Genomic DNA, 14,215 nt, shown 5'->3' with positions numbered 1-14,215 from the left:
TAATAATTTCTTTCTTTACTCTGTAGAAAAAGGTGTAAAATGGTGGAGTTGTTAACATTCAGTGTTGTCAGAAGAAACCACACTAATATCCAAGCAGCCGCACGCTGCCACAACAAACAAACAAAGCACCTCTGCTGAATGGGTCACTGGGAGAGAAGAGGAATGACTTGGGAGGGAATGATCCTCTTTGATTTGAACAACACAAATATATATCCCAGGTGGTTTCAGCTTTGACAATGTTGGATGTTCAACTGAGAACACATTGCTTCTGTCTTTAATAATGCTGTGCCAACATTTCCAATCAAATTTCTTGTGGTCAGCTGTGAGCATTTCCAAATCACTGGAATTTGTTTCTGTGCTAATTTCTATAATCCTCTTTTGTACCATAGCTAGTGGGTTACAGTCTCTCACATTTCTTGTCAAGAGATAATTTTCCTGCTCTTTTGACCTAATGGAGGGATAAATGTTGCTGTAGTCCTGTGTGGTACTCAAAGCTTTGATTCTGGGGTTCAAGAGCATGTTATCACTTAGTTGAAGTTAGTCCATATAGACGAATCTGGTGAACTACTGGAACTTAACGAGCCGCCATTGCTGTGGCGACATCTCCCTACAGTTTGAGCGCAAATGAATGCGAGCCACAGAAGTTTACAATTTTAGACTTTCTTTTTAGACGTTACTTTTAACAACAATGTCTAGGAAGTCAGAAGAACGTGTGCAGTTCAGTTGCTCCATTAGTTGTGTCAAATTTCATCTTTGGACAATAACAGAATGAAAATGAATGAAAATCCACAAACCTTTACTTCATGAAGAGTGTCGCTGTCTGAGAGCAGACACTCAAACCTACATAGATTCACAGAGTGTGGGATGTGTCACAGTGGATCAAAAATATTAACAGAAAGGAACTTTGTGCCTGAAAATCTTGAATACTTGATGAAAAGTGTGAATTCATATATATTTTTAAATTTATATTACACAGAACTTCCATCAATTAAACGTGGTGGAGGTGGTCCTTTTTTTCACTCTTCTCCATTGTCCATTTCTGGCTGTTGTCACAACCAATGTCTAACTACTGTGTAAAATTTGAAGAACATTAATATTTCCATCATAAATGGTACCTTCATAAGTTACTGAGGGCCGCTGTTTAGAAACCAAGAGTCCCATAAATTTGGGGCTCCCTTCTAGAACCAACCAGCAGACACCAAGAGTGTCAGACATGATGTGCTACCGCAGCAATGGTGGCACCACAAGATGGTGGAACACACAAAATGGTTGCCGGATTCGTCTATGGCCTGACTGAAAGCAGTATTTTTGTTTTGTTTTTGTTTTTTTGTTTTTTTTTGACTGATGTGGTGTCATACAGTACATGTGTAGGCTGAAAAAATATCAAGCTTTGCTGATGACACTATGAGTTATCTATATAGCTTTGTTTCCACTGCATGGTTGATTTTTCTCCTTTTCATTTTCCACTGCAGAGAGTAACACCTAGCCTGGTTTCTCCAGGCTCCTCTCACTTCATTTTCAGTTTCTAAGGGGCATTATTAACACACAGAAGGAAATGCCTCTGGACACAACCAATCATAGAAATGAAACATAACCTATAACCAATCAGAGCAAAAACGTGTGTGATTTAGTGGTGTTTGGTCAGGTTCCATGTAGGACACACCATGGTGGCCACCTGGTCGTGATCTTTCTCATATTACAGTTTAACGATACTCATATGTTTCTGAAAACACAGTAGGCAATAGACAAATACACAATGCTCATGTCTAGTTTTACCCTGTCACAATGGACCTCATGCAAGAACATTTCTGTATTTATATCTTAAAATTTCTCTTACTTTTTTCATATGTAGGGCTCATATGATGATGTCATGTCAGATTCAACAAATGCTCGTAACTTCATATAAATGTGTAAATGATCTACCTGTGCATATTTGAGTATATGTGCATGATACTTGTAAATTAACATAATTATCATCCTAATATTGCCATATAAGGCTCCGCCTCCCACCACATTTGTCAGGGAGGGATCATTCATGAAAATGGCATCAAAGAGTAAAAAGAAGTTTCCAAGTTCTGAGTTTTTAAGTAAGATCCATGAAGGAAAATCTGTCATTTTAACAACGTCAGCAGTGAAATGAAAAGACCTGCTAAAATAAAGTAACAAGAAAACTGAGTGCTGTTAATGCCGTGTTACGGGGAGGGTTGGACTGTCACTGACATACCAAAGAAATGTCTCAATATGAAAATGGCTTCAAAAAAAAAAAAAAAAAAATTCACCACATCCACAGATGCTGCATGTGTAGATATACAATTCTATTAGAATTTGAAGTTTGTAGTCAAACAGGATAATGTTGACATAATTATGAAATGTAATTTATTTTTCAAACTCAAAATGTCTTCAAACTAATGAAATATACAATCATTAGTGCAAATGGTTTCGGTACCAGCAGACTGACTGCACATGACTCTGCAACAAGGTTGGATCTCATAAATTATGTTTGTATCTGAACGAAAATTCAGAATACAAGAAAATTAGTGAATGCCACAAATTCTCCTAAATCACTTGTACACAACACTTAAGAACAAATCTGTTTGTATGAGTGTTTCTTGCATGAGGCCCAATATTTCTTGTATTAGAGCAAGACAGTCACTAAAATATGTTTCTGTAAATATTTGAAGCAAGAAATAGACAATGTTGTGAAATAATCTTGATCTGTATTTCATCAGCACCACCTAGTTTGACACTTTGATTTGAGTTTTGTGAGGTGTTGCCCTAGACAGACCTGCTGAATGGACACAACCGGTCAGACCTATAACCAATCAGAGCAACATGTTTGACTTTTCAAATCTGGACCAGTGATACTTTTCAGTCAGTCATCATATAGAACCCACCCCATATTAAATAAATGGTGTGATTGTGATTGGCCCAACCAGATTCAAGGCTGGTGGAATTCTGTTTGATGTCCAGTGATGATTCTCTCTGACCAATCAGTGATCTGCAATGTTTTCATTACAAATTTAGTATCTCAGTTATCTCAGTATCTCACCTTTTAGTGTGTCTCAGCTTGCTTGGAACCTTGACCGAGGTGATACTAAAAAGTACCAGGTACCATCTACAACTTTTGCCAATGGAGAACCAAAAAAGAATGATCCCAACAAGCCAAACTGAGCAACACCATGCAGTGGAAATGAGGAAAAAGCCTGTAAAAACCCAGGTCAGATGAAGGATGGATAGTTTACCATTCCACTCACCTGTTTTTCTGACTGAATTTTCTCATCAGCCGTCATCTTGATGGTACATTTTAATATTGACATGGAAATTAATCAATTAATCAATCAATCAATCAATCAATTAATCAAGAGCTTTGATAACTGAATAATCTTTTCATTTATTTTGAAACAAAAAAGACTGGTGCTCAAAGATTTTCTTTGATCCTTCAATAGTTCTAATCGACAGGTAATGTAGACATGGTTTAGTCAGCAAAAGTAGTTTTAGTGCAGTGAAAGCTAATCTGTTTTCTGCTACTTAGCTACTGCTACTACTACGACTTGTTACTAGTTGTTTTCATTGTCACAAGGGCCAGGTAAACAATACTTAAGTTTAAAATGTTAGTTAACCTGTTGAGAATCTCTTCATGTTGAGTCATCAGATGGCTATCACAGTCTCCATTCTTTGAAAAATTGTTGTTCTTTATATTTGTGTTTGTGTGTGATGTGGGTTTGAGGGTCAGAGATTTTGCTGGTGATTTGGTTTTTCAGAAATAGTTCTTCCTTCAGTTTCAATCTACTGTCCCATCATGTATCAGTGGGTCTTCCATGGCTTTGTGTGGGTTGGGGCAGGGATGGTGGTGGATAGTCCATGTGCATCTCTGATCTTCTGTCTTCTTCTCTTTTCTTCTTTCTTGTCCCCTTGTACTTCTGGAATCACCTCATACTATTTTCTTCTCTCGTGGATTGTTGGATCTCTTTCCCTTCCATTCTTTACCTTGATATAAAACTCATTCTCATTCCTTCACCACACTGCTTCTTTTACTCTTTTTTCCTTTCTTCTTTCTCCTCCTCCTCATCCTCTCAGGGAGTATTGACCGTGGGCGGAGCTTGTCCTTCCATGAGGTACGTGGCCAACGTGAGGCAGAGATGAGGGCCGCAGTTGAGGAGTCATCCAACAGCAGCAGCAGTGTTGGAGGTGGCGGCAGCACCGTCCTGCAGCGCCTCCTGCAGGAGCAGATGAATCGCAATTACGTCCTGCAGCAGCAACAACAACAACAACAACAACAACAAGGAGGAGGAGGAGGAGCTGGAGGTGGAGGTGGAGGAGGATACTCAGGGCAGGGACAGGGACAGGTAGGGCCCTCTGATGATCACTCCATGACCCCTCACATTGCCCGTCAGGAGCCCCAGGGACAGGAGCTGCAGACAGACAGTGGCCTGGAGAAGCTGGGCTCCACCAGAGTCGGAGGAGGGGGTGGGAGCAGTGGAGGGGGAGGAGGTTTAGGAACTGGAGGAGCAGGAAGCAGTGGTGGAGGTGGGAGTGGCCAAGGCCAGTGCCCAAACCCAGAGGATCTCCCTACATATGAAGAGGCCAAAGTGCAGTCCCAGTACTTCAGAGGACATGCTCCTCCTCCTCCTCAGCCTCAGCAGCAGAACAACCAGCCTCAGCAGCCTCCGCTCCCCGCCTCTGTGGGTGCCGCCTTCTACGTCACTGGGGTGACCAATCCCAAGGTGCGCACAGAAGGTCGCCCAACAGTGCAGCGAGTGAGCGGCGCAGGGAAGGTCCACCAGGATGATGGGCTAAAGGACCTGAAGCAGGGACATGTTCGCTCTCTCAGTGAAAGACTTATGCAGCTCTCCCTGGCTACCAGCGGTGTCAAAGCGCACGCCCCTGTCACTAGTGCCCCGCTGTCCCCCCTCCTGCCCCCACCAGGGCCACCGGGCGACTACTACAAGCCGCAACACCGTGGGCCACCTCCAGACTACCCCTTCAAAGGAATGGGCTCGCCTACAAAGCAGCAGGAGCCTGGAGGCCATTTTTACCAGGAGCAGAGAGGGAGAGAGCACTCGAGGGAGGTGCCCCATGTCCGATACCAGCCCCCACCTGAGTACGGCTCATTCAGGTAAGAAACATGCACACACATACACACACACACACACACACACACTCACAAGCACCTCAGTTCTCTTGGCCACTAACTGCGGCTAACAGTCATGGTTCGCCACTTTAGCAACAAGTATCTGCTGGAGCTATATGTCCAAGGGGAAACCAGAAAATATTTTTACACAAAATATGATCCTTTTTCATCTAAGTCAGTGAATAAAGTTAGAAAGATGTGCCTTTGTAGCATCAGGCCCCCAGAAACAGTCCAGTCCACTCCAGTGAATGGATGTATTGTCTCTTCATGCTTGACAACATCATAAGTGAGAAAAGGTTTCATTGGACACAAATTTAGTGTATGCCCTGGAGTGAAGGATGAGTCATCCTTTTCCAGAAAATGATAAACTGAAATATCTGAGACAAAGCAAAACAACTTTTTTGTCATTGTTGGGCCAGACACTGGCATATAAGTGATGTACAGCAAAATAATATGTGATAAAAACAGTTAAACATAGATTTTGACTTCATGGGGACTTTAAAATATGTGAAATGATTATTTAACATTGAATTAAGTGTGTAAAAGTAATATAAAAAGGGTTGTTCAAAGTGACAAACCCAGCACATTCTTTGATGCCAGAGACATGTAGGAGGTGGAAGCATTGTGATGTGCCATGAACTGCTACCCACTTCCTTTCAACGCCCAAGTTGGGTTGTTTGGACAGAGCGTGCTGAGACCCAGAGCTGTTTTCAGGACAGTTAAACTACAAGAGTAATTCAAATTGGCTAAAATTAATCCAAACAGTTTAGTGTTGTTACATTTGCAGGTAGGTAGTGTTTCACATTGTAACACAGGAGCAGTCTGCTTGTAAGACCTCTTTTGCTTTTTCTACATTTCATTGCTAATTGAGTCAGGTGTTGTATGGATGGTTACTAACGAAAAGTTAAACTGTCACATAGTTTTGCACTGGCATCAAGCCACTAAACTGAGCTGTTAAATAATGAGCAACACAGGGGAGCATGAACTGTGTTTGACTCCACGGCAGCTCCACGAGAACTGTTCTGACCTTCAGACGTTCTCACTGTTCATCATTAATGGATTTAGCATCTTCTGAACATAGTTGACATGGCAATTAATGGGATAGTTCATCCAAAAATGAAAATTCAATCATTATCTACTCACCCTCATATTGATTAAGGGTTGAAACTCCAGCAGTATTTTGCAAGTCTATGCACCCATCTGAGACTAAGTGATTTATGAACCCCTTCCCAGCAGTGTCCCCTACACCTTTTTAATCCCAGAATGTGAAGGTCTTGTTCTATGGCCTTCATTCTCTGTATTTGTTCATGTTCTACAAAGGGTTTAACCCACGAGTGTCACATTCCTTTCCGTTCATTGGCTGCATACGGTCAAGCTCAGTCTCAAGTGGGTTGGACCAGTGAAATAAGTGCACAGCCTAAAAACATGTAACAACATATCCAAATTTTTCCCTTTTTGATTGTAAAGAAGTAAAATTCCATCCTGAAAAAAATATTAATTAATCTTTCAAATCACTAGTTCTTCATCCAAGAACACCTGCTGCACCTGCTAGTGTTGCTTTTGTGGCCTTCCACATGTGCATTACACTATACAGGTCAGAGGATCTACAAATGCACAATACATTTATTTATGTCGGAACTGAACAACAATATAGTATTTTACTTCCTTATGATTCTTAACCATCTTGTGCAGTTCTAGAAATTCTTTTAATTTTCCAGACATTTCCTCTCCTGTGTAGTAATGCTACATCACCACACAACTCCAACTAAAGCTGAAGCTAATAAGGATGGAGGTTAAGGTATCTCCAACCTTACAAACTGTTTATAATTCAAACGTTTTGGCAGACAATGTATAATTCAACACTGTTTTGAGATAAAAGTCTGATATAGACAAGCATGGATGGGACTAATTGCAAAGACTCAAATTGCTGGAAATATGTTTTTGTTTTTTTTTGTTTTTTTTGTTGGTGCTGGTATTTTTATGAGTAGATTTTTATTCTGTACTTTTACTTGTTCTTAAGTATGTATTACACTATGTAATCTACTTGCTTTTAGAATCATAGTTGAGTACGGAGTGCAATTTGAATGAATATCTAAACCTTTTATCTGCATTTTAGCAGCCAATAAGGTGATCTGGTTGCAAACAGGCCAATGAATAATAATAATGACATACAAAAAACAAAACACTGCAGCAGCACAGGTCTGAAATAAGGATCATAGGCCATTAATGATTAATTAATGGCCTCTGAGAATTACTCAATTAAAAATGTATTAATCAATATTTATGCTATGTCTAGAAATGGCAGTAATGTCTGGTGGAGCCATTTGTTTAATAAGGAAACTTAAACTTACAAAAAAAGGAGGAAAGAACAGAAAAAATTGAAAATGAGGGGGAAAAAGGTGTTTTGTGTCTTAAAATTATTAATAATGAATTGTTTGTTAGCTTTTTCAACTATCAGATAGGAAAAATGCACAAAATTTTCAGCCCTAGTTTGGAGAGGTGATTGTAACCACTGAGCAGTAGAAGAGCAGAGTTTGGAGTCATTTAGACTGAAGATTTGGAGAAACAGTAACAGCTTTGATTGAGTGTCTGCTACTTATTTAATGATTGAAAAGTAACTAATACTAGTTTTTCACAAGAATGCTTGTGTACTTTTATTTAAGTATTTTTCTAACACCTGTTCTTTTACTTGTAATTGAGCAATATTTTCAATAATACAACAGTACTTTCCAGTTTTTTTCCAGTGCTCTTTCCACCACTGGATATAAATGACACACCTGATTTAACCTGAGCCAGGCCGTACAGTAATAATAGTGATCACATCACAATCATTCAGACTTTGTAATATACAGCTGTTAATAGATGACAGTAATAATATATACAGCTGTATTTTTTAAGGCACTGGTATGGGATCAGTAGTATTGACCCACATGCAGAGTTCAGATTTCAGAATGGGTATCAGGAAGGAAAAAAATTGTATCAGAACATCTGTAATTAAAAGCATCTTTTTAGTGGCATAAATGTTAAATCTTATTATCTTTTGTTACTTAGTTTTTGTCTCCATCACAAGTCATCTGAGTGGTTTCCACAGCAACTACAACAAGAACAAGACCACAAACCACATCAAAATGAGAAAAATGCTGAACTTTTTATCTTCTACAAAGACTCATTCATTATTGTCTCCCCGTGATGATCATGTAGCTCAGTTTTTGACTTCTCCAACTGAAAGTGACTTCAAATGACCAATTATCGATCAGTTCAGCTGGTCACCTGGTGCCAGCGAGCTTCTTCATGTTGGCTGCTCTTTTCTTGGCCTTTTCCACACATACTTGCAAACACAGGACACACACACTGGTTCATGAGGAGTTTGATTGTTCACTGATGACGTAAATGTTGCTTCAGGATTTGTTTCCACACTGACAAAGGCAAAATGATGTAACAAACACTGAATGCTCCTAGTTGAAGTCCATAAAAATAAAAATGTGAGAACTTTCCATGCTGTCCCTAACTCTGTGTTTGAGATTGTAAGGAAGGATCCTGTTGGGCTGGTTTCACACCAGTTTCTTTGAATCTGGCTCCTCTGAGGTAAACAGCCATGAATACCGCAGAATTTTAATCATCAGGGCAGGACAAGTCGGGACATGATCTGTTGGCTTCGATGACATTCCTTTGAGGGCTGAAAGCACCTGACATTTTTCCCACCTTACTCAAAAACAAGACCTGCTCAGTGAGCAAGAACACAGCAGGTGAATCAGACTGGCCCGAAGGACATTTTGTAAAACAAGCAGCAATCAATTGTTGTTTTAAGCACTGACTGTGGGATGGTCTCTCACTGTGTGGAAAAATACCTTACTCATATTTTAGATTATAAAATCTGGTGAAATTATATTGGCTAATATTCATTTTTAAACATAAACACAAAAATAAACAGTTTTGTTGCAGATGACATTTTACAGTGTAATTATGAACACAGCAGTACTCTCTGGACTAATTGTAGAACAGAGACACTGTTTAAAAAGGATCTAAACATATCTGAATAATTTTGACTTTTTATAAAGCTGTAATATGTAACATTTCTGTATTAAAATGCCCAAAACACTAGTCCTATGTTATATTTTGTTGAGTTCTAACAGTGTTGTTATTGCTGTAACTTCCAGAAAATCACAGGATACATCATATACATCAGACAGTGAGAAAGGAAACTGGCAAACTTTACTAAATGTAATGTGAATCAAACATTAATACATGACCTCATGAACATCATTTCATATCAAATGTATTATCATCAGCTATAGTGGTTGTTTAACAATGAAGACAACAACTCTCATGTCCCCATGCTACTTCACAGCATCATGAATCAATGTCTTGTGTTACTGTTTTAATGTGAGAGACGCTTAATGACAGAACTTACATATGTCACAATATCTTGTTACTTAATAGCTGACATATGTACTGATGTGGTAAATCTGTGGTAAGTGGGCCAATACCCATCATCATACCTGGGTTTCAGTAGCAGGACACTTTTTTCTACAAAATCCATTCTTCATCTAACAAAAGAAGCCATAGTTGTCAGATGTTAAATGTTGTCAGTTGTATATCTGATCGTTGTCTTTTTAAGGAGTTGCGCTGACAGATAGACATGACAACTGAAGTCATGCAATAAATATTGTATTACAAGCTTTAAAAGTCTTAAAATGTCTCATTTCACATTTACTAATAAAAGGTATGTGTCAGCACTGAGATGTCCTGACTGTAGCCCACCGCTCAGCGTCAGCTGGGAGAGGGTCCAGATTGTTCAGAATGACCCTTAACTATCCTGTTACAGTCTTTTAGGTTTTTGCCATTTGTGTTCTCTTTGTCCCCTGGTGACCACCGTAACATCTGCCTGGATGGGATGGAGGAACTAGCTAGTTAGCTCACCTGGAAACACTCCAGTTTCTGTGGATTTAATTTCTATTTCATTTTAACTGTTTCTCCAGTGCTTCTGTCGAGCCATTCATTCACCACAGCTGTCAACTGGTGATTCAAATCACATGGTCCCACACACATTCCCCTGTCAGAATATAAATACAGGGAATCATACTTGCTAGATAATCATTGGCCGTAGGACAGTTATAATAATTGCTGTAATATCATTAAGGACAAATTTATTTTGTTCTTTAACTCCACTCATTATGGTCATTTTGTCCAACTATGTTTTCACATTTGATGTTTAATTTCATTGCAAAATTGGCTTTAGGTTTAATTAAAGGCTGGCATTAAAAAGTCTTACATTCACCTTTCTGATGCATGTAGACATCCTGTATTACTGTAACCATAGCTGAAACAGAATGTAGTTAAAATTTGAATATGATATTTTTAAGTATGTTGAAGACTACATGGCTGATCTCTCCTCAGGTCCAGTAAGGAGGGTTCAGTTCACTCCCAGAGGGCTCTTCACCAGCACAGTCCCACCTCCTCCGTCACCTCTGTGGGCTCCTTGTCCCGTGCCCAGTCCTCCATCCTCAGTAGCATGCTCAGCGCCTCCCACTCTTCTCATCCCTCCTTCCCTCACCAGCACCCCCAGAGCCAGGGAGAGCCCTTCCCCAGCACAGGGCCCCGCAGTCCGCAGGTTCCTGGTTCCCACCAAACAGGTGAGCCCTTCACCCAGGGGCCCATTCACCCGCCAAGAGGCCACGGTTTCCCTCATGACCCCTATGGCTCCACCCCGAGGATGCACCATCAGCATCAGCAGCACCATCAGTGTCAACAACAGCAGCAGCAGCAACAGCAGCTCCAAGGACTACCACCCCTGCAGCCCCAGCCCCAGCTGCCAGTCCAGGCCGCACATTTCCCCCACCCACACTCCTACTCCCACCTGCAGGGAGAGCCTTTTGCTATGATGGCACGTGCCCACCAGATGGTGGATATGCTGACAGAGGAGAACAGGATGTTGAGGCAGGAGATGGAGGCCTGCCGTGAGAAAGTCACCAAGCTGCACAAGGTAACATCGTCTGCACAAGACTTTTCATGGCTAGATTCAGTTTCATTTAAGGCTGTCTGAAACAATTCTGACATGCCCACAGTTCATGGTCCTCCTTCTGTGTAAAGATACATTCTAAAATTCAGCTGAAGCTAATATGAGACTTGGTTTGAATAAACAAGGTCATATCTTCCAAAGTGAGTATCCACATGTTAGGGGTGGGGATCACTAAAGGCCCCACGATACCATATAGTGACACTCAGGGGTGCAGCAATTCACTCACACATCCAACGTATCAGACTTTAATGTGTAAGATGCGAGTTCATCAATTTAGACCGTTTGTATCAATAAAAAGCTGACTGTGTATCAGAAAAAAATCAATGCCGCACAGTTGTATTGATACATCTCATCAGGACTGCTATTGTAACTTTCCTCCATTTTCTTTCTCCTCCTGCCTCTGCCTGTATTGCTCTCACTGGGCGCCTGCTGCCTCATTCACACAAAACAGGCACTCCTCTCCCTTTCCTGTCTCTCCTCTTCATTTCCTCAAAACAGACAGTGAAAGAACTGACGTCTCATTGCCTTGCATTGCTCAACTTTCTTATCGCACAAGTGTTGAATAAGTTTGTCTTTTATTAGAAAGATTAGAAACACTGCTGAAAATCATTTATGCAAAACATGTTAGACAGCAGAGTATAGAGCCATGAGTCTGACCAACAGAGACATCATGTCACTGGGAGAGCAGGTAACATGTAGCGTCACTGTTCCTCCACACCCCACTACCTCTACACGGTTAAATTCAGTCCAAACTGCACCACTCTTCATGTGAAACAGAGCTGCAGATCATCTCACTGAAAAAAATGCATTTTAAACAGTTAAGTTTTTTTTCATAGATTCTCATTTAGGCTACAGGATCTCATTTACACATGAGATTCCTAATAAGATGTTAACACCACTGTAATGTCCCCTTCTCTCTGTCTCTACAGTTACTGGATTTGGTAAAACTATTAGGATTTCTTCTTGTAACAAATAGTACCTTACAAATATAGCAATAATAGAATAACAATGTAAAGATTCACACATTACATTGTATTGTATCATGACAGGGCTGAATCGTATGGTGCTGAATTGTTAGCTCTTTAAAAATTCCTAATATGTATCATATTGTTAAACATGCATTGAGATGTGTATCAAATCAGTCTCAGCCAGTGACATTCACACCCCAAGTCATAATGTACTATTATCACAGTACATTACTATTATGATATTTAAATCTTGATAGAATATCGCAGTACAATATTATCACGATACTTGAGTCACAATATAATATTAGCATTATGCTTGAGATATAATCACTGTACTTAAAGGGGACCAGTTTTCCTCTTTATCTGTCATATGTATAATATTACAGTGTTGGATGTTCATATTAAACATGCCCAAGTGTCAATTGTAAATAGCCGGAAGTTGAGGCAGAGTACATCACAGTGAATTTAGATTTTTTTTTTCTAAAAATATGCAGATTAATGCAGATTATTAGTAATCAATAATCTGATAATGATATTATTGTGATCTTAAACATTTTGCAATATACTGAGTATTGCAATAAGATATTGCTATATATTGCAATTTATCACTTTTATTCAAGTGCCAAGTATGTCCTCAAAGGAAAAGTTTGTCATCTTCTGTTTTATCTAAGAAGTAAAATGTTCAGTGTGTTCATCTCACTTCGGCCATTTAAATTGCAGCTAAATGGGATTATCAAGCAGACAGATGGACCAACACTGTCATAAAACCCTCTAACCTCTAACACTGGGCTGTCAGTGGGCATGCTGCCATGGGGAGGGACAATGAGGGAGGGGGTCCAGAGATTTATGCGTTATTTATATCTGCCACTCTAGCACTAGTTGCAAATAAAGGTTTGATCACAAAAAAACCCCTCTAAACCTGCTGAGTGTGGCCTCTGCTGACCTCACCAGAAAAAACAAACTCAGTACCATCTAGTGGACTGAAGAGAGGACTGAAAGTAGTAGTTTTGTAGTACCAAAAGTTTAATATGCATTTTTAATACTAATAAGTTATATAATAAAATACTGATGCTTGCTTGGAATCTGTGTATTGATATAATATTGCAGTGCATTTTGGATTCGCCTTAGTGGACAAGCTTAAACAAATAGTTCACCCAAAACTGAAAATTCAGTCATTATCTACTCAACCTCATACTGATTGAGGCTTGGGTTAATTATGTTTGTCCACAAAACACTGCTGGAATTTCGCAGGAACAGTGTTGCAGAATCTCCCAAACAATAGAAGTGAATGGTGACCAGTCTTCAAACATGAAAAATAACTGGAAAATAAAAAAACATAAAATGCCTCCATACTGCTCGTCTGTTGTAATCCAAGTCTCCTAAAGTCTTTTAGGAGACTTTCTTTCATTACGTTTGCACACTGAAAACATGATGTAAATAACATTTTTTAAATCAGTTTGGCATGTTGGGGCTCTAAGAGACTTGGATTTCACCAGACGAGCAGTATGGAGGCATTTTATGTTTTTATTCTGTTGTTTTGTTTGTTTGTTTTTTTACATTTGAAAACTGGTCACCATTCACTTCCATTGTTTGGGAGATTTTGCAACACTGTTTTCCTGTGAAACTCCAGCATTGTTTTGTGGACTAAAAAACCTAAACGAGACCTTCAGTCAGCATGAGAGTGAGTAGATAATGACTGAATTTTGATTTTTGGGTGAACTATCCCTTTATTAAGAGAAAAACTGAGAGGACATGAAGACAACACAACTTTGTGAAACAGCCAACAGCAATATTTTGTTTTCTGGAATTTTGTGCTAAAGACTGTAGACAATCATTCTGAAATGTAACACAACAAAAGAAAAAACAACAAAAACTTTCATCATATGTGAGGCAAAGGTGAGAATTTTAAATTGCTTTACACAAAAGTGTCTGCTAAAAGAATTTGATGTTAAACTGTTAAATGTACACTACCTCAAAGGCAGTGGAACATGTTTAAGAGTTTAAAAATTCTTAGCCAGTGTCTCTAACTTCAAAATGACACTATGGAAAAGGAGACCTGGATAAGAGCCATAGGGTCTGTATCCTGGAAAGATCAGT

General features: G+C 39.5%; 1 protein-coding gene across 1 annotated transcript in view; it reads left to right on the top strand.

Annotated features, from left to right (window-relative positions):
* amot (angiomotin) overlaps positions 1-14,215 on the top strand; it is a 64,139-nt gene that overhangs the window by 28,969 nt on the left and 20,955 nt on the right. Inside the window, exons 5-6 of the mRNA XM_084730417.1 lie at positions 4,078-5,116; positions 10,529-11,114. Coding sequence (XP_084586543.1) covers positions 4,078-5,116; positions 10,529-11,114 — 1,625 coding nt within the window. The remainder of the gene's footprint in view (positions 1-4,077; positions 5,117-10,528; positions 11,115-14,215) is intronic.

The sequence above is a fragment of the Lutjanus erythropterus genome, chromosome 11 (genome assembly GCF_056507025.1).
Source record: "Lutjanus erythropterus isolate fLutEry1 chromosome 11, fLutEry1.hap2, whole genome shotgun sequence".
Lineage (NCBI taxonomy): Eukaryota > Metazoa > Chordata > Actinopteri > Lutjaniformes > Lutjanidae > Lutjanus > Lutjanus erythropterus.
The sequence above is the reverse complement of the archived record's forward strand: the minus strand, read 5'-3'. Positions and strand labels throughout refer to the sequence as shown.